At 55.3% G+C, this 19993-nt stretch overlaps 1 protein-coding gene across 10 annotated transcripts in view; it reads right to left on the reverse strand.

The window, feature by feature from the left end:
• MYO7A (myosin VIIA) overlaps positions 1-19993 on the reverse strand; it is a 78321-nt gene that overhangs the window by 33793 nt on the left and 24535 nt on the right. For 7 of the 10 annotated variants that reach the window (XR_012122548.1, XM_037010613.2, XM_073215981.1 and 4 more), the window contains 13 exons: positions 15791-15975; positions 15140-15261; positions 14918-15060; positions 14531-14644; positions 13202-13355; positions 12048-12124; positions 11336-11455; positions 10384-10526; positions 9236-9446; positions 8599-8734; positions 5835-5941; positions 5080-5133; positions 678-815 (listed from right to left, as the gene is read on the reverse strand). Coding sequence is in view for 9 of the 10 variants with exons in the window: in XM_037010613.2 (XP_036866508.2) it covers positions 678-815; positions 5080-5133; positions 5835-5941; positions 8599-8734; positions 9236-9446; positions 10384-10526; positions 11336-11455; positions 12048-12124; positions 13202-13355; positions 14531-14644; positions 14918-15060; positions 15140-15261; positions 15791-15975 (1704 nt within the window). In the remaining variant the exon portion in view is untranslated. The remainder of the gene's footprint in view (positions 1-677; positions 816-5079; positions 5134-5834; positions 5942-8598; positions 8735-9235; positions 9447-10383; positions 10527-11335; positions 11456-12047; positions 12125-13201; positions 13356-14530; positions 14645-14917; positions 15061-15139; positions 15262-15790; positions 15976-19993) is intronic. The other 3 variants (XM_073215982.1, XM_037010611.2, XM_073215987.1) reach the window with 1 other exon arrangement.

The raw sequence follows: 19993 nt of genomic DNA on the forward strand, positions 1-19993 counted from the left end.
GTGAGGGGGCCCCCCAGGCTCCTGGGTCTGCAGCCTCAGGTCCTTGAACGTCTCTGAGCCTCCAATCCTCACCTCAAATGTGGGGCCCTAATGGTCCCTCCCTCACGGACTGCTGGGAAGATTGAATGGAGCTGTGAAGAAAATCTGGCCTGTGCTGGGCACACAGAAAGAGCCCAATAAGTGTTATTCAGCAGAGTCAAAAGTGCTAACATTCCCAACCAGTCAGAGGAATCGGGGAAGGCTTCAAGAAAGAGATGCCTGGACTAAAAGAGAAAGGCTTTCAAAGTCGAAGCCAGGGCAAACCAAGGCTGCCGTTTACTCAGCGGCTTCTGGGCACCAGGCAGTCTGCATGCATTATGTGTGGAACACGCCCCGGGGGTAGGTATGATCAGTCTCCTTTCCTTCAGTGAGTAGCCTGAGGCATGAGAGGATCAAGTGCCTTGTCTATAGTCTGTGGTCTGAAAGTGGTAGAGTCAGAATTTGAACCTGTGTCGGGATCACTGCAGAATCCAGGCTCTTTCCAGGGTGCCTGCTGCGAGCCCCCAAGATGCCCTGACATTCCCTAGAGGGCAAGTCTCCTTCTGCCCAGCCCCTTCCCCCAGCCCTTCTGGCGCCTCCTTCTGCTCTCTGCCACCCCCAGGCTGGTTCCCACTGGCCCCCGGGCCAGGGCCACCTACCATGGGCTTCTTGAACTCATTGGGCTTGATGCAGCGCACAAAGAAGGGCTGGCAGGCACCCAGAGTGCGCATCAGCAGCTCCAGCGACCGCTTGAACTGGCTGCTTAGCGTGGGCGAGCGCTTCCTGGTCTCGGCGCCCTGGGGGGACGGACCACAGCGATGGGAGGGGCTGACCTGCGCCCCTCAGCCCTCCGGGAAGGGAAGCAGGAGGAGAGGTCAGCGGGGTCAAGGCCTGAGGGAGAGCCGCCCAGGGAAGCTGGCTGGCCCCGCATGGGGGATTTCCCGTGACCCGCCTGATCTGGGCTGGAGGCAGGACCCCAGACACACCCACCCGGGAGCTTTCTGGGACCGGGGCCAGGAGGAGCAAGGCGGGGAGCCCAGGATGCCAGCTGGAGCGGCCCCTCTCTGAGTCTCTATCCTCCCTTCCTGGGAGTACATAAGTAGCTGAACTTGGTCAGTTCAGGACGCTGGGGTCATCTCTAGAAATGGGCCAGACAGACCTAAGTACAGACCCTGCTCCCATCACCTCCTAGTTGTGTGGTCTTGGGTGGGTCACTAAACAGCATTGGGCCTCAGTTTCCTAAATGCGAACAGTGCCACCTATGTAGCTGACAGGGCTGTGACAAGGGTGGGCACGGAGTGTCTCAGCGACTGTGACCTGGGAGCCTGTGTGTGTTGGAGGCGCGATGCCCGTGCCCTCTCCTCTCCCTGTGGGACCAGCGGCCAGCAGCAGGCTGGGCGGACGGCCTGGAGCGCCTCCTGAGGACAGCTGGCGCTCCCAGCTGCTGGAAGGCTCTGAGCCCCACCCGCTGTCGTCTGGGTGAGCCGGCCAGCACCCTTGCGCCTCCCTGCCTTGTTGGGGTTCCCCCTCAGAACAGGCTGAAATGAGGTGGGGGTGTTGGGGAGGGCCTGAGCAGCAAATAAACAGGAAGCAGAACGCCTCAGACTGATACTGAGAAACTGGACAGAGACCAGATTTGATTCCAAAACATTTTGGTGTACATTCTCCTGGTGATTTGACTTAAGGGAGACTTTCTTATTAGTGAATTTAGTTAGCATTTTAAGTGAGAGAGAATTTTTCTGATGTGCTACAGCACCAAAAACAAGGGATGCAGATGTAGATGTGTGAGGTTTCCTGGGGGAGGCAGAGGCCTTGAAGGCACCCTAAAGTTAGACCATATGCCCCAGACTGAAATGAAACTTGCCGAGAAACAGCCAACACTTGCTATTCTGAGACTTGCCGTGTTTTCCATTTTAGCTTCATTTGGAACATGTTCTAAGATTTTGCTGAGGGAAGTGGCAGTATTTGCACTGGGGCAGGCTGAAGGTCAGGTTTGCAGCACCCACGGCTGCCCCCAACCCTGACCCAGCAGCACTGGATGCCCTGACTTAGAGGGGGAGCTGTCCAGCTTGGGCTGTACTCAGCCTGCACTAGCGGCCCAGCCACGAGCACCCACACCACACACACAGAACTCGTACACACAGCACACCCACACAAATACACAAACACACGCCATATACAACACACACCCAGCACACAGGTGCACACACAGACACACCCTTTGATTCTGAGCACCATGCTGGAATTACTTCTGTCTTCCCTGCTGGGCTGTGAGCCCCATGAGGACAGGCAGATCTGCCTTCTCTACTACTGTGCTCCAGGGCCTGGCACAAGTAACAATCAACACCACTTTGCTGAACTGGAGTGGTGCTGAGCTGCTTCCTGGTGTCCATGGGCTCCCAGAACAATTGTCCACCTGCCAATTGTTCAAGCCAAAAATCTAGGAACTGTCCCCAATCCTCTTCTCTCGTATCTAATGTGTCATTGGCTCCAAAAGAGATCCATAATCTGACCCTTCGACCACTTCCTCCATCATCAGCCTGTCCAAGCTGCCAGCCAGGCTCTCAGATTATTGCGGTAACCTCTGAGCTGGTCTCCCTGCCTCTGTCCCCATGCTCCACACCACCCTCCATTCACTACTGACAGAGCAGCCTGTGTGAGATTGTTAAAACACAAAGCCAGTCATTTTTTCTTCACTTAAACCCCTCCATGGCTCCCCAGTTCACTCAGCATGAGCACCAATGTGCTCATTGGATCTACAATGTCCCATGGGCTCTGAGCCATTTGCCTCTAGCATCACCACCACCTTGTTCACTCTCTTCCAGCCAGTCCAGCCTCCTTGCTCTTCCTACAAGGCACCAGGCCTCAGGGCTTAAAAGTACCTTAGGGCTTTGCCCCTGCTGTTCCCTCTCCCTGCAATGCTTTTCCTCCAGAATGCATATGCTGGTGGCTTCTTCACCTCCTTATCAACTTCTCCATAATGCCTTTCCTGATCACCCTTTTTCAAAACTGCAAAGCCCCACCACCAGCATTCCTTCCTCCTGAATTGTTTCCCATTTCATGTATTACCATCTGACATGCTATGTATTTTACTTAATTGTTTATTAACCATGTCCCCCTTAGGCTAGAAAGTAAGTTCCCTGAGGACAGAAATTTTGTTGTTTTGTTCACTCCTCTGTCCCAGGAGGTAGGACAGGCACTCAATCTGTGTTTGCGACAGAGTAAAGGAATAAGGACACGGGACCATGGGGCTGCAGGCACTGGCCCTGGCTTTCTGATTTGGCTTTATTTCATTGAGGGAGAAGGTGGTCCTTTCTGATGTTCACTGTTTTCTGGGATGATATGCAGACATTTGGGGGATGGGGTAGAGGCAAAAGTGAGAAGTCCAAAGGTCAATGTTAAATGCCTCCACGGAGGGCATCTGAGAGTGATGTGAATGTGATGTGATGTGAACAGGGCTGGAAAGTGGCGGGCAGGAGAAGCCACCTGCAAGAAGAGTGAACAAGTGTCCTGTGGACTCAGGGCCCCTGGGCATGTGACTGGGGTTAGACATTAACAGGGCGCTCAGCGCCCTGGAAGAACTGCCATCCTTGTGGCTCGGCTGGTCCCCCCAGAGCAGCGGCAGGGGTGGGGCTGCCTGGGGCCCCTGGGTGAGGCAGACACAGAGCTGGATGGAAATTCGGGGGCTGGGGACCTGAGCAGGACGGGGTTCATATCCCTGGAACAAGGCAGTATGCACTTCCACCCTGAGGAAAGCTCGGCAGCTAGAACGCTGTCCAGGCTGTGACCGAGCACCTTACACTTCACCCAGCCGATTGTCTTGTGCCTGAAACAGAGCTATCGTGTTTTCAGCAACAAAGCATTTTTTTTCTTTCCTAGAGGCAACACTTATGGAGACAGTAAAGTACAGTGAAAAAGAACTGGGGCTTGAAAAGCCTCCCTTAGCCCTCACATGTGTGTGACCTTGGACAAGTCCCTGCACCTTGCTGACACAGATCTGAGTCAAATCCCTGAGCCCAGAGCCACACCTGTGTCATCATTGCTGTGACCCTGCAATTATGGGCTTCAGAGTGGGGACTGCCGGGTGCCGGAGCTCCAGGTGCCTGGGCACTGCCCCCTGGACAGTGGCCCTACATTTACCTCGTCAGCCAGCTGGGCTAGATGCTTGGCCTGGGAGGTGGGGTATCAGGGCCGAACCACGGGCCGAGGACAGAGGCTACTGTCCACTCACACTTCTTGCTCCTGACGTGCCAGGTGCCCTGCTCTGCTGCCGTGGCTTTGAGAACTGTCTCAGTACCTAAAGGCCCTGGGCAGCAGGGGGATGCCAGACATGCAGGAGGAAAGGAGGACTCAGCATTAAGACCAAATGTGGGAGGATGTCAGTATTAGGCAGAGAGGAAATTGAGGGCTGAGCAGAGAAAAGGGACGGCAGAGCCAGGCTGCTGCTCAGGGGCACCTACACTTGGGACCTAGATCACCTTGGGAGCCGGGACCTGAGGTGGTGGTCAAACCCATCAGGGATGCTGTCCCGGGGCCCAATGCGGTCCGGGGGTGAGGACTCCCAGGAGGCTGTGACTTGGCGGGAGTCACACCTCTGTCTCTGAGATTCAGTCCCCTATCTGCAAAACCCAGAAAACACCTTTTCCCCTCCCGTTCTGCAGGGTTATCACAGGATTTGACAGAGAAAGGTTAGCAGGGCCCAGCGGAAGGAGTAGGTCTTGGTGCCTCAGAGACCCTCTGGGAGCAGAGGACTCTGGGAGGCATGGGTTCAGGACCCAACTCTGCCCCTGGTTCACAGGCTGTGCTGGGCAAGTCTTGCCTCTTTTTCTAGAACTCAGTTTCCTCCTTAAAGAAACTGAGACACCTACAGTACACACAACTCAAAAAACAAAAAACAAAACCACTCCACACCACTCCACAGAAATGCACACTCCAAAAAAAGAGAAAAAGCTGGCCCTTTTCTCAAGCCTCAGTGCCTGGGCTGGGCTCAATGACACAGTCCAGCCCTAGGGCCATTCCCGCCTCTCCCGCCTCCTCCGGCTCCAGGCTGGGGTCTTTTACCTTCGTAGAAGCTGCTGACTGGCGGAGAGTGCCCGATGAATAACCACAGAGAAACTATAACAGGAACCACAGTCAGGGCGAGACGGGGGGCAAGGAGAACGTGGTGGGTCAGCAAATGGAGGGCAAAATCCAGGGAGAGGGGGACCCTCAAGGCAGAGGGCTGGGCTCCAGGGGCTGGGGCAGCACAGACACCCGGACAGGTACTGGGGGACAGCAGCTCTGCCCTCCATGCACCCTCCAGGAAGCCATGAGACAAAAGGAGAATGTGAAGTAAAAAGGCATCCAATCCTGCAGGAAACAAGTCCACCAGACTATCACTCTAGGGACAAAGGAAATGTAGAGGGCAGGAAACTCTCCCCGCTGTGTGGGGTCAGGGCTGGTGCACTATGTCCTCTGTGCCGGCTTCTCTGAGTGCCCTCACCCATCCCTGTCCTCGAGGCCGGGTGTGCTCCACCGGCTGATGGAGGTGGGGCGGACCCCATGGTAAGTCAAGTCCTGATCAAGCTCTGCTGTGACCTCTCATGGGACCCTTCTCTGGGCCTTGCACCCCACCTGCACCCCCCATTTTTACAAACAGAAGGACCACATGGGAGGTTCTTGGAGGCTTCTAGGCCCCTCCAGGAACCACAGCAAAGCATTGTCCCAGCTCTGCAGCCAGAGGAGCTCAGCTGAAACTGTTGGTCAAGGAGCAGCCTAGCCACAGCCTGGCTTCTGGGGGCCTTCCCAGCCCGATGGAAACCCTGCCCTGACATTACCATGGCGACATCGGCCTGGAAGATCTGCTTGATGAACTTGTTCCTGGAGGAGTGGACCAGCTGGATTATGTCCCCATGCAGGGTGTCCCGGTTCTTCTCCAGAAAGCCTAGAAGCGGCAAAGACCAGTCGCACCTCTCTGGCAGGTTCTGCCTCACAAGACTCAGGCCCTCCCCAAATCCACAATGTCTGAGCCAGGAGGACGCTCCAAATCCACCTTGTTCAACCATATCCACTTTACCGCAGAGGACACACCCTGAGAGAGAAGAGCAGCTTGCCCAAGACCACACGGAAAGTGAGGGGCGGAGCCACAATGGGAGCCCCCCACTCCCAGGCCTGTTCAAAGAGAAGGGCAGGAGGTCTCAGTACCCAGGAGTGAGCAGGGCCACCTCCTGACTGAACCACCCATGCTTGAAATGCCTGCCTTAGTCTTTTGAATGAAGGTATTTAAGCCAGCATGTCACTTGGGAGAGAGTGCGTGTTGATCTGGTACGAGCTAATGGTAAAGGAAATAAAGTAAACCACTTTGTATCGGACAGAGCATCATTTTACACAGCATCCTCACAGCACTGGTGCTCACAGTCCCCCTGTATAAGTGGGATGGACAGGGATTCTCTTCCCCATCCCACGAAGGGGAAAAGCCATGTGCACAGAAGCTAAGCAGTTTGTCTAACACCACACAGCAAGCTGCAGGCGGAGTTAAGACTTGAACCCAGGACCCCAGGCACCAGGCCAGGGAGCCTCTGCTGCCCCAGCCAGATCCCAGAGAAGGCTGCCTTTCCCAGGGACTGAGGAGCTAGGATCTGGTTATTGGGGCCCTTGCTAGGGTGGGGCAGGTGATGGAGTACCCAAGGGCTAGGGGTGCCTAGGAGGAGGCACACTCCAGAGAAGCAGCACGTTCCCCACAGACCTCAGGCTGCCCTCAGGTGGCCGGCACAGAGACCCTCTGCTGCCAGTGCCCGAGCGTCTGAGCAGGGGTGAGGTGCAGGAGGCACTCCGTGGTGGCAGGGTTGGCTTTGGGGTTCAGGTGGAACTCTAATTAAAATTCCATGGGACTCACTGCGGGACCCTGAGGACCCGCTGGGCCTGTTTCCTCATCTATCAGGTGGCAATGACAGTCCCCACAGCTCTTGCTTCTCTTCACATCACCTAACACCATCCATCTCATAAATGAAGTGCCGGATTAAAACAGTACTTTATGCACTGGGACAGGCTGGCAGTATTGTTTAAGGAGGCTCAAAACTGATCAGTGACCTTTAGGCAAGTCATTTTCCTCCCTGACCTTCAGTTTCCATATCCACAAAAGTAAATGACCCTGCTGTTCCCTCTGGATCTAACATTCTACAATTTCATAACTTTGCATAGAATTCACTCAGTTTTCATTTCTGTATCCTCAACAACAGCAGGAAGCCTGTACATGATAGATCTCAGTGAAAGTAGATTGAACTGAACTAAAAACTACAATCTTCTATGACTGCCAACAACAGACCAGTTTGTTTGCCCAACAGTCCTCCACTTGATACTGGCTTCCTTCTTTCTGGGTGGGTCTCACTGTCCAGTGTTTTAAGGAGGGCTGGGCAGTCTTCAGATTCCATCTCTGCACATGGCTTGCTGATGCTCTGCCACTTTCTGGACCAACTCAACAAGGAAGTGTGAGACCGGTGGCTCTTTGCCTGTTTGTTGTGAATTTCACTGGCCTTCAAATGTGTGGTGGGATCCTTTAGGGCTGAATGGCAGGAACTCAGTGTAGATACATTCAACAACTGATTTCCACTCAGGCCAGTCCTGTACATCAGGGTGGGAGGGGCAGGGTTGGCAAGAATAGCCTGCAGGCTTTGACAGTCCCTGTAAGAATTCCAGGGGGGTAATCCTGTGTCCTGACCCTCCTTCACTTCCAGCTTTAAAATGAACCCAACTGTATATCTCAGAAGAGAAGGTGCACCCCCTTCAAAGCTCATGCTTGGTCTTGTCGCTGAGTCTTGGTGGGTAACTGGGCTGGTCCTAGGCCTGGCTTTGCACCTATGGGCTATGTCATGGAACCTCAGTTTCTCCATATGCACAAAGGAGCACTGAGCCTACCCAGAAGAATTGAAAGCGGGCACTCAGGTACTTGAACACCCATGTTTGTGGAAGCATTATTCACAATAACCAAAAGGTAGAAACAACCCAAATGTCCATCAATGGATGAATGGATGAAGTGTGGTATCTATGTACATATATTATACATACAATAGAATATTCTTCAGCCATAAAAAGGAAATTCTGACATATGCTACAGCATGTATGAACCTTGAGGACATTTTGTTAAGTGAAATAAGCCAGACACAAAAGGACAAATATGATCCCATGTATATGGCACCTAGAATAGTCAACACTATTTAGAAAAGAGAATAAAGATGACCAGATGGGTGGGTGCTAGGGTAAAGATGGGAGTTATTGCTTATTATGGGTACAGAGCTTCTATTTGGGATGACAAGTAGGCTCTGGAAATGGATGGTGATGACGGTTGCACAATATTGTGAATGTACTTAATACCACTGAATTATAGATTTAAATTGGTAAATATTCTTTAAATGGTCAATATTATATTAAAAATAAAAAATTTTAAATCTCTTAAAAAGAAAAGCACCAAGCCCACTGTTTCCCAAGGGCCTTCCCTCTCGGTGTTCCAGGACCCTGGTGTCTCTGTCCTGGGCAGGGGTCGGGGAAGGGCAGAAGGGGGGCACATGCAGAGCAGGCAGCCGCCCCCAGGCAGCCCATCTGTACCTCGGCTCTCATAGTAGACGACACCTGCAAAGTGGTTGATCCCAAACTGGGTCTCGTGGTTGTTCTTGGGGGAAACATAGTTGGAGTTGAGCTTGTGCTTAGAATTCAACTTATGCAACATGGTGGTGTCGGTGCCCTGTGGGGACAGAGAGGCAGCTGTCAGGTCGCCCTCTTTTCCCTGCCCTACTCTCCACCAGGCCCTACTGCATTTCCTGTCCTGTGTCTTTGCACCCCTCTTCTGTATTCCTCCTGCCTTTACTTATACCCCACAGAGGAGCTCTCAGGGCCTCCATTTCTCCACAACCTTGACAGTACATTCCAGTTTAGAAAATCTATTTTTCACAATTAAAATCGTGGCAACAGTCTCCCCCTGCCACCCCAACTCCAAGACGTACTCTTATCTGCAGAACCTGTTCTGGGCCAGCTGCATGCTTAGATCTTCATTATTTGGCCCCAGACCCAGTGATCCCCAAATGTGAGATCAACACACCTGGACTGGCCCCAGACCCACCCTGAGAAGCCTGTACTGTTAGTCCCATTTTACAGATGAGAAAAGCTGAGGCTGAGTGTGGAGGGGGGTGTGTTTGCCCCCAGCCGGCAGGCAACGGTGAAGGCTCCCACCCTGCTGCAGGCCCACCTTGGGGAATTTGCTCTCCTCATCGATGAGGGAGATGATGTTCATGGGCTTGTTGGCGATCATGTCCAGGGCGTCCTGGTTGTCCGTGAACTCGATGTGCAGCCAGTCGATGCTCTCCAGGTCGTACTCCTCCTGCTCCAGCTTGAACACGTGCCGCACGAAGAACTGCTGCAAGTGCTCATTGGCGAAGTTGATACAGAGCTGCTCAAAACTGCAGGGAGGGACGCAGGGATGGGGGTGGGTACTCGGGCCTGGGTCCACGCGCACACTGGTCCTTGGGCACTCTGCTTTCCTCGTGGAACCTCCGACCTCTGAGGGCAGCGTTGTCAGGTCCAAACCCCAGACATTCAGAAGACACTGAACACTTGCCCAAGGTCCCTCCAGGAGGCAGGAGAGGGAAGACTAAAGCCCTTTTCCCCAGCACGGTCAGGCCCTGGAGAAGGCAGGCAGGTGGGCACCAAGCCCTGGCAAGGCCCCTGGGAAGGGAGAAGCCAAGACACTGGGAAGGTAGCCAGAAGGAGGGACCCAAACTGCCAGCGGAGGGAGGGAGGGGACTAAGAAGATTTGAGCTTTGACGGCTGACATCTGTGAGCCACCAACTCAGTGCTCTCAGTGACACTTTATGTGGTCAGTGCACATGTTTTGGTGGAGGGGGGTGTGCCTGGAGACATCCAAACATTACAGAATTTCAGTGACTTGCCAGGGGTCACGTAGCCAGGAAGTGGGGCAGGGTGGGCTGCCTCCAGCTCCAGGGTCTACCCAGGCCTGCTCCATCCATCTGCCCCTCACATGGCCCCCAAGAGTGAGACTCCAAGGGGGACCAAGTCCCCCATCTTAAACTTGGCACAGGCCTGGACTCACCTACTTCAAGGCACCCTGCAGCCTGGACACGGGGCAGAGCTGCAGTGGGGCCTGAAGCATCTCTCACAGTATAAAAGCCTCCGCCCTGCCACCCCGGCCTGCCTCAGCCGACCCTGGGGACTGGAGGGGACAGGAAGGAAGTAGGGAGGGCCCACCAGGATGACCGAAGCCAAATTTTCCAGAAGTGCATCCTTGGAGACAACTAAATGTAGTTCAAAGGGAGAGATGTGACACTTATGTTAGTGTTGTGGGAGAAGATTCCCACTGGGCATAGCCCCACACAGTACCTGTTCACAGCAAAGTTCTCAAACCCAAAGATGTCCAGGAGGCCGATGGACCGGCGAGAGCTCTTCATGTCATGGGAGGGGAGCTTGTAAATCGCCGCATTGATCTTGTCCACAATCCACACGAAGAGCCGCCCATAGATCCCCTGTGAGGTGGGTGCATTGGCCCCGGGGCTCAGCCACCCACGCAAAGGGAGACAGGCCGGGCTCCTGGGCCCTTCGTGGCCTCACTCAGCCCTTCCATGCTGTTGGAAACCCCCTAGTCTTCACTCACACTGCTCCCTCCGCCTGGAGCTCCCTCTTGTGCCTGAACAACTCCTGCTCTTCCAAAGCTCTGCTGAGATACCAGCTCTGCCCACAAAGCTTCCTGACCTCACAGGTTGGGCAGGAGCCCTCCTCTGGGCTCCCAGCTCTCCATCCATCTCTGTCTCCCCATCAGCTCTGAATAACTCTAGGATCCCAGAGCCCAGCACAGGACCTGGCACAGGGGAGGGGCTCAATGGATGGCAAACTCATGACTGTGGAGACAGGAAGAATTGGGGGCCCTCCCAACCTGACCCAGCCCCTCTTCAGTGTCTGTTCTGGAGAGACTAGAGAGGGTATCCTCTGGGCTGGGAACAGCACAGCAGACCAGGTGCCCAAAGAATATGATCCAGCATGAGGCCCAAGGGGTTGGAGATCAAAGCAGGCCAGGGGTGGAAGGCCGGAGGGGACCAGGACTGGCAGGGCCCCTGAAGAGCACAACCCCCAGCCCCCTGTGGGACAGACAGGGTCATGGGGAGGCAGCCTCTTGCTCAAGCTCCAGAGAGAGCCAGTGGCCAGAGCCTGGAGCCGGGGGCAGGCAGAGGTCAAGGTTCACATGTCCTTGGGTTCTATGATTCCTCGGTTCCTGACCACCACCAACCCAACCTTCTGAGGGTGAAGAGAGCCAGTGGCCACTCCACAAATGGCTCACCTTGACGAAGGCGTCTCTTACATCCAGTGCCTGTTCCCTGCTGAGCGGGGTGGACACCGTCTCCCCGCGGGTGATGAGGGTGCGGCTGGTCAGGCAGTTCATCAGGTCTGGGGGGTTCACCTGGCAGGGACACACCAAGGCACTCATCCAGCCACTGCCGGCTGGTCCTTCCCTCGGTCCACATGAGAACTCCCTTTCCACTTTCCAGCCAGGCCTTGATCAGACCATTCCTTCCACCAAGAACACCCTCCCCCATGGTCCCACAGCCAAATCCTCCCAGCCACAGATCCCACCCAGACATTACCAGGAGGGCGGTGCTCTCTCCTTGACAGCCCCCTCATCACCTGCCAGCATGTCCCCTGGCCCTCTCAGAACTGGCTCTGACTCTGGCCTTATTCATTCCAGTTTTTCCACCCAGGACTGAGCCTACTAAGCATCTGCTGACTGAGTGACTCACACTCGGGGCCCCCCATGCACCCACCATCCCCAGGGGCAGCTGGGCTGGGGCAGGCAGCAAGGATCCTGAGCTCAGGGGCCCAGGCTCAGCAGAGATCCGACACAGAGTTGGTTCTCAACATTGAACTTTTGGAATTCTCCCAAGCAGAGGGCCCCAGGTCCCTGGTCCCCAAATGTGCAGCCCTCTGAGCCTGAAGTCAAAACTGTCCCTCTGAGAAAAATGACACAGCCTTGGGGACAGAAGGCCAGCACTGACCTCGAGCAGGGATGCAGCTGTGGCCAGGGATGGGGAGAAGAGGACCTCGCAGGCATCCAGGTTTTCAAACGTGCGGGCTGTCAGCAGCAAGAGGGTGTGGGTCAGGGAGGGAGGACAGGCACGGGGAAAGGGGGCAGTCTAAGAGCACCAGGCTGCCATACCTGCTCTCAGGGGGCTTGTGCTGTCCAGAGAGGGCATCAGCACCATGATTAAATGTTTTTCTGGGTCAACAGATGTTTGATCTATGTTCTCACCATGAGCTATGAGGGTAGGAACTGAGCATACCCAGCAGTTGGCACCATGCCTGGCATTCATGTAGCAGATACTGGTCATCATATCTCTCTCCCCTGACTTCCACTCCAGACTCCCAGAGCTCTCAGTGGCAGCCCTGTCTCTCATGAGGCAGGCTTTGTGAACCTTCCTAGCTTAGTACCTGACACTACCTGCCCTTCCCCAAATGCACCCTGCTCTCTCAGGCCTTAGGTCCTTTGCATAAGCTCTTCCTTCTGCCTGGTGTACCCTTTCTCCATGTCTCTTAGTCTTTCAAAACTCTCTAGACTAAGCAACTCAGAGCTAGGATCATTCATTCATCCACTGAGCAAACCTTCCCAGGGCTCTCTTACTCTGTCCAGGGGCCATGTGAGGCACGATGGGTAGAAGCCGAGTGGGACTTGGTGCCTGCCTCACAGGACACCCCCCAGCCCAGCACATTGCAGGTACCCAGAGATGCCAGATGAGGGAGGACCTCCCCCTCTCCAGCCTTCTCCCTTTTTCTGAAGATGGCTGCTTTCAGTCATTCACACCTTATGACTTATAACGTAATCCATAAATTATGACTTAGTTCAAAGACTTCCCCTCACTCTAAGACATCTGACCTTAAAGAAGAAAACAAATTTGGAAGGGGCCTTAAAGGGCCCACAGTCAACTTCCAGTACCCTTCAGCTGAATCTGCGGTGGCATTTCAGCACAGCGAAACCACACCTGAGGCCAGCAGATCTGTTCAAATCTATCTGAAAGTAAATTCTCCCCAGTTCCCATCCCAAAGAGGGCAGCTACTGGCCCAAAACCAAGTCACAATAACCCATGGGTGGCTAATCTGCCCTTGGGCCCAGCGCAGGGCTGGGGGTGGGGAGCACAGTGCTCAGGCCCCTCACCCTCATACTGCAGGTTGCCCAGGTGCAGGATGGCGGCTAGGAGCTTCGAGATCTCCCAGTTCTCCGTGGTGGTGAACATGAGCACCTTCATGGCGGAGCGGATGTTGGCGTATTCCTGGCTGTCCTCCCGGCCCTCACACGTTATGCAGTTACCCTGGTAGGTGGGGTGGCAGAATGGCGTGCAGGAGGACATCAGGGGGGCCACAGGCACCCCCAGAGAGGCAGCACCTGGGCAGAAGGGCCCTCTCTGCTGGGCCAGTCTGGGGCTCCAGACACTGACCTCACCCAGTGTGCACCAGGACTCCTCCAAGAAGTCTAGAAAGCTCCTGGGTGGGGCTTTTCAAGAACCTATTTCTTGCATCTAGGGTCCCTGGAACCTCCTTCTTCAAGAAGAGTGGGAGAGCTGGGTCCCTGATGCCAGGCCTGCCCATTACCCTGCCTGGCAGTCACAGCACCAAGACCTTATCATGCTCCCCACCCTGTGGACATCCACCCTCAGGGCCTTACAGTTCTTAGGAGATGCAGCCTGGTGTGGAAGGAGGAGGGCTAACTGCAGAGAGGCGGGGCATTGACAGGGCCTGCCCAGCTATGTGTGCCAATGAGACCTGAGTGTGTGTCCCCAAGTGTGCCAGCCTCCTACAGGAAGTGTCTAGGAGGGCCTGCCACACCTATAACACACACACACACACACACACACACACACACACACACACACACACACACACACACACACTTTGTTGTCCCACATCCCTCATGGCTTGGGCTTTCCCTGGGGCGAAGGCAGCTGGTGCCCCCGACCAGCCTGTGGTGTGCTTGCCCCTGCCTGGTGCATGGTGGCAGTGATGGTCCTGCGGTCTGCTTCTCCTTGGTGGCTAGACAGCAGCAAGAGGCTGGCACCAGAACCCTGTGACCAGTGACCCCCTGAGGCTGAGGCTGCAGCAGAGGTTGAGGCTCCCTACAATCCTGGGAGGCCTGGCTGAGGTCCTGGTCTTCATATTCTCAAGGACCGAAATAACGCAGCACATGGGTGCAGGCAAGCCCACGTGAGTGCACACATGGGACGTGCATGGGTCTGGGATATCTACACACATTTAGGAATGTGTGGATCTGTGATAAAAATTCATCTCGATGTATGTGCACGTGGTGCGTGCCCACGTTAGGGACAGACCTTAGAGCACATACAGGCCCAGGGTGGGCTGGGGCAGGTCAAGGCACAGGAGAAAGTCCACATGGAGGTTCCCACCCACCAGGCCAGGGAAAGGCTGGGCAGGTTGAGCCGACCTCACTGGGATAGGTGCTCCCTCCCCAGGAACCGCATCCCAGCCTCACCATAGCCAAGTAGTTATAGTCAGCGGCCTGGCCCAGGCCCAGTCTGTCCTTCTGATCCTCACTCATGCCCTCCAGCATGCAGTAGAACACATGGTAATTCCTTTCATCAGGGGCCTGAAGATGTGGGCACATAGTGTTTGGGGATGGGGTAGAAGGAAGCCATTAGAAACCAGACAATAAAGAAGATTGAAACATGGTTTACTATTTTAACAAATGGCTTTCGTGAAAAAAGCCCCTATGGGTGGGTTTTGTGGTAGGACTGGAGGCACTGAGGTGAGCAGGCAGCAGCATAGGGACAATCAGGCTAGGCAGAGGGCACATACCCCACCAACCCCTGAGGCTGGGGGTCCTGAGCAGGTACAGCTCTGCCCTGGGGCTCAGGCCCACCTGGCGACAGACGCGTGACTTCTCCAGCAGGTACTGCTCGATCTTGGCGCCCTCAATGGCACCACGCTTGTTGAAGTGGATGTCGATGTACTTCCCGAAGCGGCTTGAGTTGTCGTTGCGGATGGTCTTGGCATTCCCAAATGCTTCGGAGTGGGCAGAGGGTCACGGCAAGGTCAGCCCCCACTGAGCCGCTCAGCCCTGCCCTGAGAGCCCTGGTCCTACCTTCCAGGATGGGGGTGGCTTCTAGAACCTGCTGCTCGATCCAGGAGTGCTGCCCACTGATGGCAGCCAGGAACTGCAGGATCAACTTCGTGCTCTCTGTCTTCCCTGCCCCAGACTCCCCACTGCAGAACAGTCCCAGGGAGAGGCAGGATCCATCACAGTCTGCATTGCCCACGTCCCCACAGGGCTTCAGCCCAAACTACTTCCTCCACCAGGCCCCCCCATCCATATCTATACAATGGGCTGAGAATATGGACCTTCCAGGGCTGGTGGGGGAGGGGGCTAAAGGAGCTCAGTGCTCTCCCACAGCCAAGGGTTACTTTCCTCCCCCTTCATTCAGACACACACACCCCTCCATCCATATTTGCCATAGCACATGGCATGTAGTAGGTGCTTAATAAAAGCCTTTTCCTTTTGTCCTCTGCCCAAAAGAAAACAGGTACTTGAGATTTCAACTGACCATAACTTAACAGGAGCCAGCAGTAAACAAGATTGTCTCCAAAAGCTAACATGAGCCTTGATAGCATTAATAGAGATATAAGGCCAGGGAACAGGGAGGTGATTCTCTACATTATGAGGCATTAGCAGGAGCACAAAGCTAGAGCTCTAGGGGCTCAGCCTGGAGCCCCAAGCCGGTGCTGGGCTGCCCACCTGATGATGCAGCACTGGTCACGGCTGTTGCGCTTCATGTTGAAGTAGCAGTTGTCAGCAATGGCAAAGATGTGGGGGGGCATCTCCCCAATCTTCTTGTTGGTATACTGGCGGATGTGCTCGGGCGAGTAGATGGAGAGCAACTGGTAGGGATTCACAGCCACCAGGATAGAGCCTGTGTAGGTCTGTAGGTAAAAAAGGATGAGGAGCTCACTGCTTCCCATGGGGGACACTCTGACTCTAGAAAGCTCTCAGGCTCCGCTCTGCACCATTCTTCTGGAAGGCAGAGCGCTGGCTTCAGATCACACACACCTGAGGTCCGCTCCCGCCTGCCTCTGAGCTGGGGGCTGGGCCTTCAGACTAGCATTGGGTCTGGCTCAGTGATGCTTTGTGATGAGAGGAAGGAAGGAAGGAGAGAGCAAGGGAGGACTCCTTATCTTTATCTGTGAAATGGGCATAAACTAACTGCTGGTGAAGATTAAAGGAGATATGCTTTAAAATTCATAGCATATTATAGAGACTCCTCAAATGTGGGCTCCCAAACTTCTGGGGCAACATTCATAAACTGGACCATTCCAGGGTAGAGCTGGATTGGTGAGGGGGCTGGGCGGGCCCCAGTCTCTGTCCCAGGGCAGGAGGGGCCCTGTGCTCTGGGGGACAGAGCACTTCCAGCCATACTGGCCACCAGCTGTGCAAGGGCTGAACACACCTGAGTGCACCTCATTGGGAGCGTTCTCTCCTGGGGCTTCTCTGTTGGTACACAGATTGGCCACCTGTGCACAATGTTTCCTGCAGTGGGCTCAGGGCCCTGCCACAGGGGACATCCCGGCCTAGCCCTCCTGCCTCCAGAGAGAATGAGGCACACAGAGGTTGCTGCCCCCTCCTCCTGCCCTTCACCACCTTAGCTGTAAAAGGCCAGGCCCAGCCTATAATTGATGATGGATGTATTGACATCTGGGCCTGGAAAGGATGAATGAAAAATGTGACCACACAGAGGAGGTGACTGTCCCATTCATCCTTGCCTGCCCAGGGCTTACTTAGTGTATCACACCAGAGCCACAGCCATGCCCAGCAGCCTCAACCCAAGGTGGCCATGCAGAGAAAGTGCTGCAAGCATCAGTCCAAGTGCCAGGGGAAATGCCTGCTCTGGCCAGGCATGGCCATGCGAAGCAGCCCTGGGCTGGACACCCAGACCCAGGCTTTGGGTCTGACTCTGCCCCCTGGGGACCACAGGACTTGGTCAGACACTGCCCTTATTTGGGCCCTGGAGGATTCTCCTCCGCCACCCAGGTTCTTACCCCAGGCAGCCTATTCCAGAAGCAGCGAGCCTCCCCATGCTGACCTGCTGAGCAAGCCAGAGCCCACGCAGGGAGAGGTGGGGCAGGGGCGGGACAGAGGCTGGAGAGAAGCCACAGAGCCAAGCACATTCAGAGCTGGCCGCCACACTCACCCACCCTCCACAGCTCGTCTGAGGTTGGAAATTGCAGGGGAGAAAAGGGAGCTCTCAGTGGGGATTGGGAAGGTAAGGTTCCCTACCTTCAACAGCCCAACAGGTCAGGGCTGGGCTAACCTCTCAGATCAGAGCCTGCTGAGCCCCAGCCCCAGGACCCCTCAGCCACCATCCCCTCCAGCTTAGTCCTGCCTAGCTGTGGGCACCAGCCAGACTCCAGTCCCTGGGTGGGAGAGTCACCTATAAGGAGCATCTTTGGCAAGTTATTTTGCATCGCTAAGCCACAGTTTGCCACCTCCCAGGGCTGCTGTAAGACCAAAGGACATAACCTTTGACAGGTGTCTGGCACAGAGTGCTCTCCATACTGCCATCTTCCTTTCTCCTTGACACTTTATTAAAAATGTGATGCTCACCCCCCTGGCCCATGATTGCCATGCAGCATGAGGCTGGCTCCATGCAGCCATTCAGGAACCTTCCACCAAAACATGGAGAGAGGCATTTTCCCTCCTCTCCCAGGGAAGGAAAGCCTGGGCTGTGAGAACCCGTGAGGCACAGGGCTTCCTCCACAAGGTGGGGAGCAGGGAGCCAGGGCTTGTAGTGGGAATTAAGCACAGAGGTGTGAAAGGGCATGGCATTTGGGAGGTCTTCTGGAGAAAGGCCACCCTGGCAGCTGTGGGAGGATCAGTGGGAGTTCTGAGTCTTGGAAGCAGAGACACTATTCAGACCTAATGAACCAGTCAATGGGGGCTGTTCAGTGCCAGACAGAGGTGGTCCTGAGAGCAGACTCGGCAAGCAGGCTCAGGGCAGGGGCAGTGCCAGAGCGGGCAAAGGGTGCACTGAGCCCCTGCAGGAAGCCGCTGGAGCTGGCCTGGAGCCCTTTTCCCTCCGAGGCGTCCATGGCCCTGGCCACTCCACCCACAGCCTGGAGGGCCTCCTGAGCACCAGACCCTTCAGCCCCCTGCATCCTGGCATCCCCATTTGACGTCACTGGCCTGTTTAGACAGGACCTTGCCCTCCCAACCCTGCTCCTCTTCAGTCTGTCCAGCTTGGCCAACAGCGCCCCCACCATTTGCCCTGGGTGGGGCCTGGGAGGCCCCTGGACACCTCCGTCTCCTTCATCGGCTCTCCCCTCTCCTCTGGCAATGGCCACCCCCTGGACCAGGCCACCCTCCGCAGTCAGCCTTTTCAGTTCCACACTGATCCCCTACAGCATATCCTCTACTTTGAGGCATGGTCAGTTTTTTAAAAATCTGACTGATTCGTCCCCCTGCTGAAAACCCTCAGGCAATTTCCTGTGGCCTTAGGACACAGTGTGGCCCTCACCAGCCGCATTCCACATCCAGGAGGCTCCCTCCACATTAAACCTTCAGTTAAAAGCACCAACTCTATCCCCTGACCCCACCCTGCTGATTACTACTCATCCTTCGGGTCCAAGCTGAGATGAAGCCCCTGCAGGAAGCCAGGCAACCTCCTACTGATCCGTCACAGTCCCCCTTCCTTGGCCCACCTGACTCCTCATAACTCTGGTTCAAGGCCCCTGCTGCCCAGCTTCACCCTCCTCTCTACTCGGGGTCCAGCACTGTGCCCAACATACAGGGCACGCTCAGCAAAAGTCTGCTGTGACCAAAACAATGACCAGATTAACAGGTGGGGGGCAAATTCAGTGGGCAGCATTAACTGCCATCCACAGGAAAAAGACGAGGGGCTGAGGGGCCTGTGGGAACACGGAGGCAGCCCCGCCCACACCGACAGGAAGGATGCTGGCATGTGGCCAGGGGAAAAACACAGAAGAGTGCCGGGAGCAGGGCTGCCATGTGCATAGGAAAAATAGAAAGTTTTATACATATACATATGTATATATAGTCTTTCTCTTCGAGGGCAGATAAAAATTCATAGCAGTGGTTCTCTCTGCGGCAGGAGGAAACTTTCCAATTTGTCGCCTATACACACAATCCAAAATCAATAAACACAAGACCTCTTCCTCTGAGGACGAGGAGCGCCCCGAGCAGGAAAGCAAGAACACATCAACTGCCAGCAGGACCTCTAACTGGCGTGCACTCGGCAGCTCCCTAACTCCTCAGAAGGCCACTGTGAGGTGGTCAGACCCTTTCAAAGATGGGGGAATGGGGTCTGAGGAGCAGAGAGACTTCAAGGTCACCCAGCAGAGAGGCAGGGAGTGGGATGGCACAGGGGCTCTGGTACTGCAGCCCCAGGTCTGGCCTCCCTGCCCGGGCTTCCCCGGATCCCAGGAATGCACCTACGGGCTGAACAGAGGGTTGGGTCGGGGGGAATGAACAAGTGTGGGGCTTGGCCTCTGCTGGCGCTGAGTCCCGGGCCCATCACGCCCACTCAGGCCTCCGCACCTGCCCCTTTCCCGAGGATCTCATTGCTGTTCCCTGAGCCCCTCTCTCCAAGGGTCCATGGTTGGCAGAGGGTTAATGCCCATCTGGCCAGCACAGGACTCCTGTCTCCAGTAATAAAACCCGTCCTGTGGGACTAAGGGCTGGATAGGGAAGAGATAAGGACTATTCCCAAGCCAAGGGCACAGCACACGTGGTCTCCAGGGGGCCAGGTGGAGATCAGGGCCTCTCTGGGGCCAGAGGGACATCCCAGGAGATGTGGCAGGAATAGGTCGGCCTCCTCCAGGAAGCCCCCACACCGGCTAGCCTTGGGGCCTCTCCCTTAATAAGCCATGGAGACCGAGACACACATACATCTTCCCAGAGTCACAGAGGTGTTCACCCAGGAAGTCT

Source organism: Manis javanica, chromosome 11 (genome assembly GCF_040802235.1).
Source record: "Manis javanica isolate MJ-LG chromosome 11, MJ_LKY, whole genome shotgun sequence".
Taxonomy (NCBI): domain Eukaryota; kingdom Metazoa; phylum Chordata; class Mammalia; order Pholidota; family Manidae; genus Manis; species Manis javanica.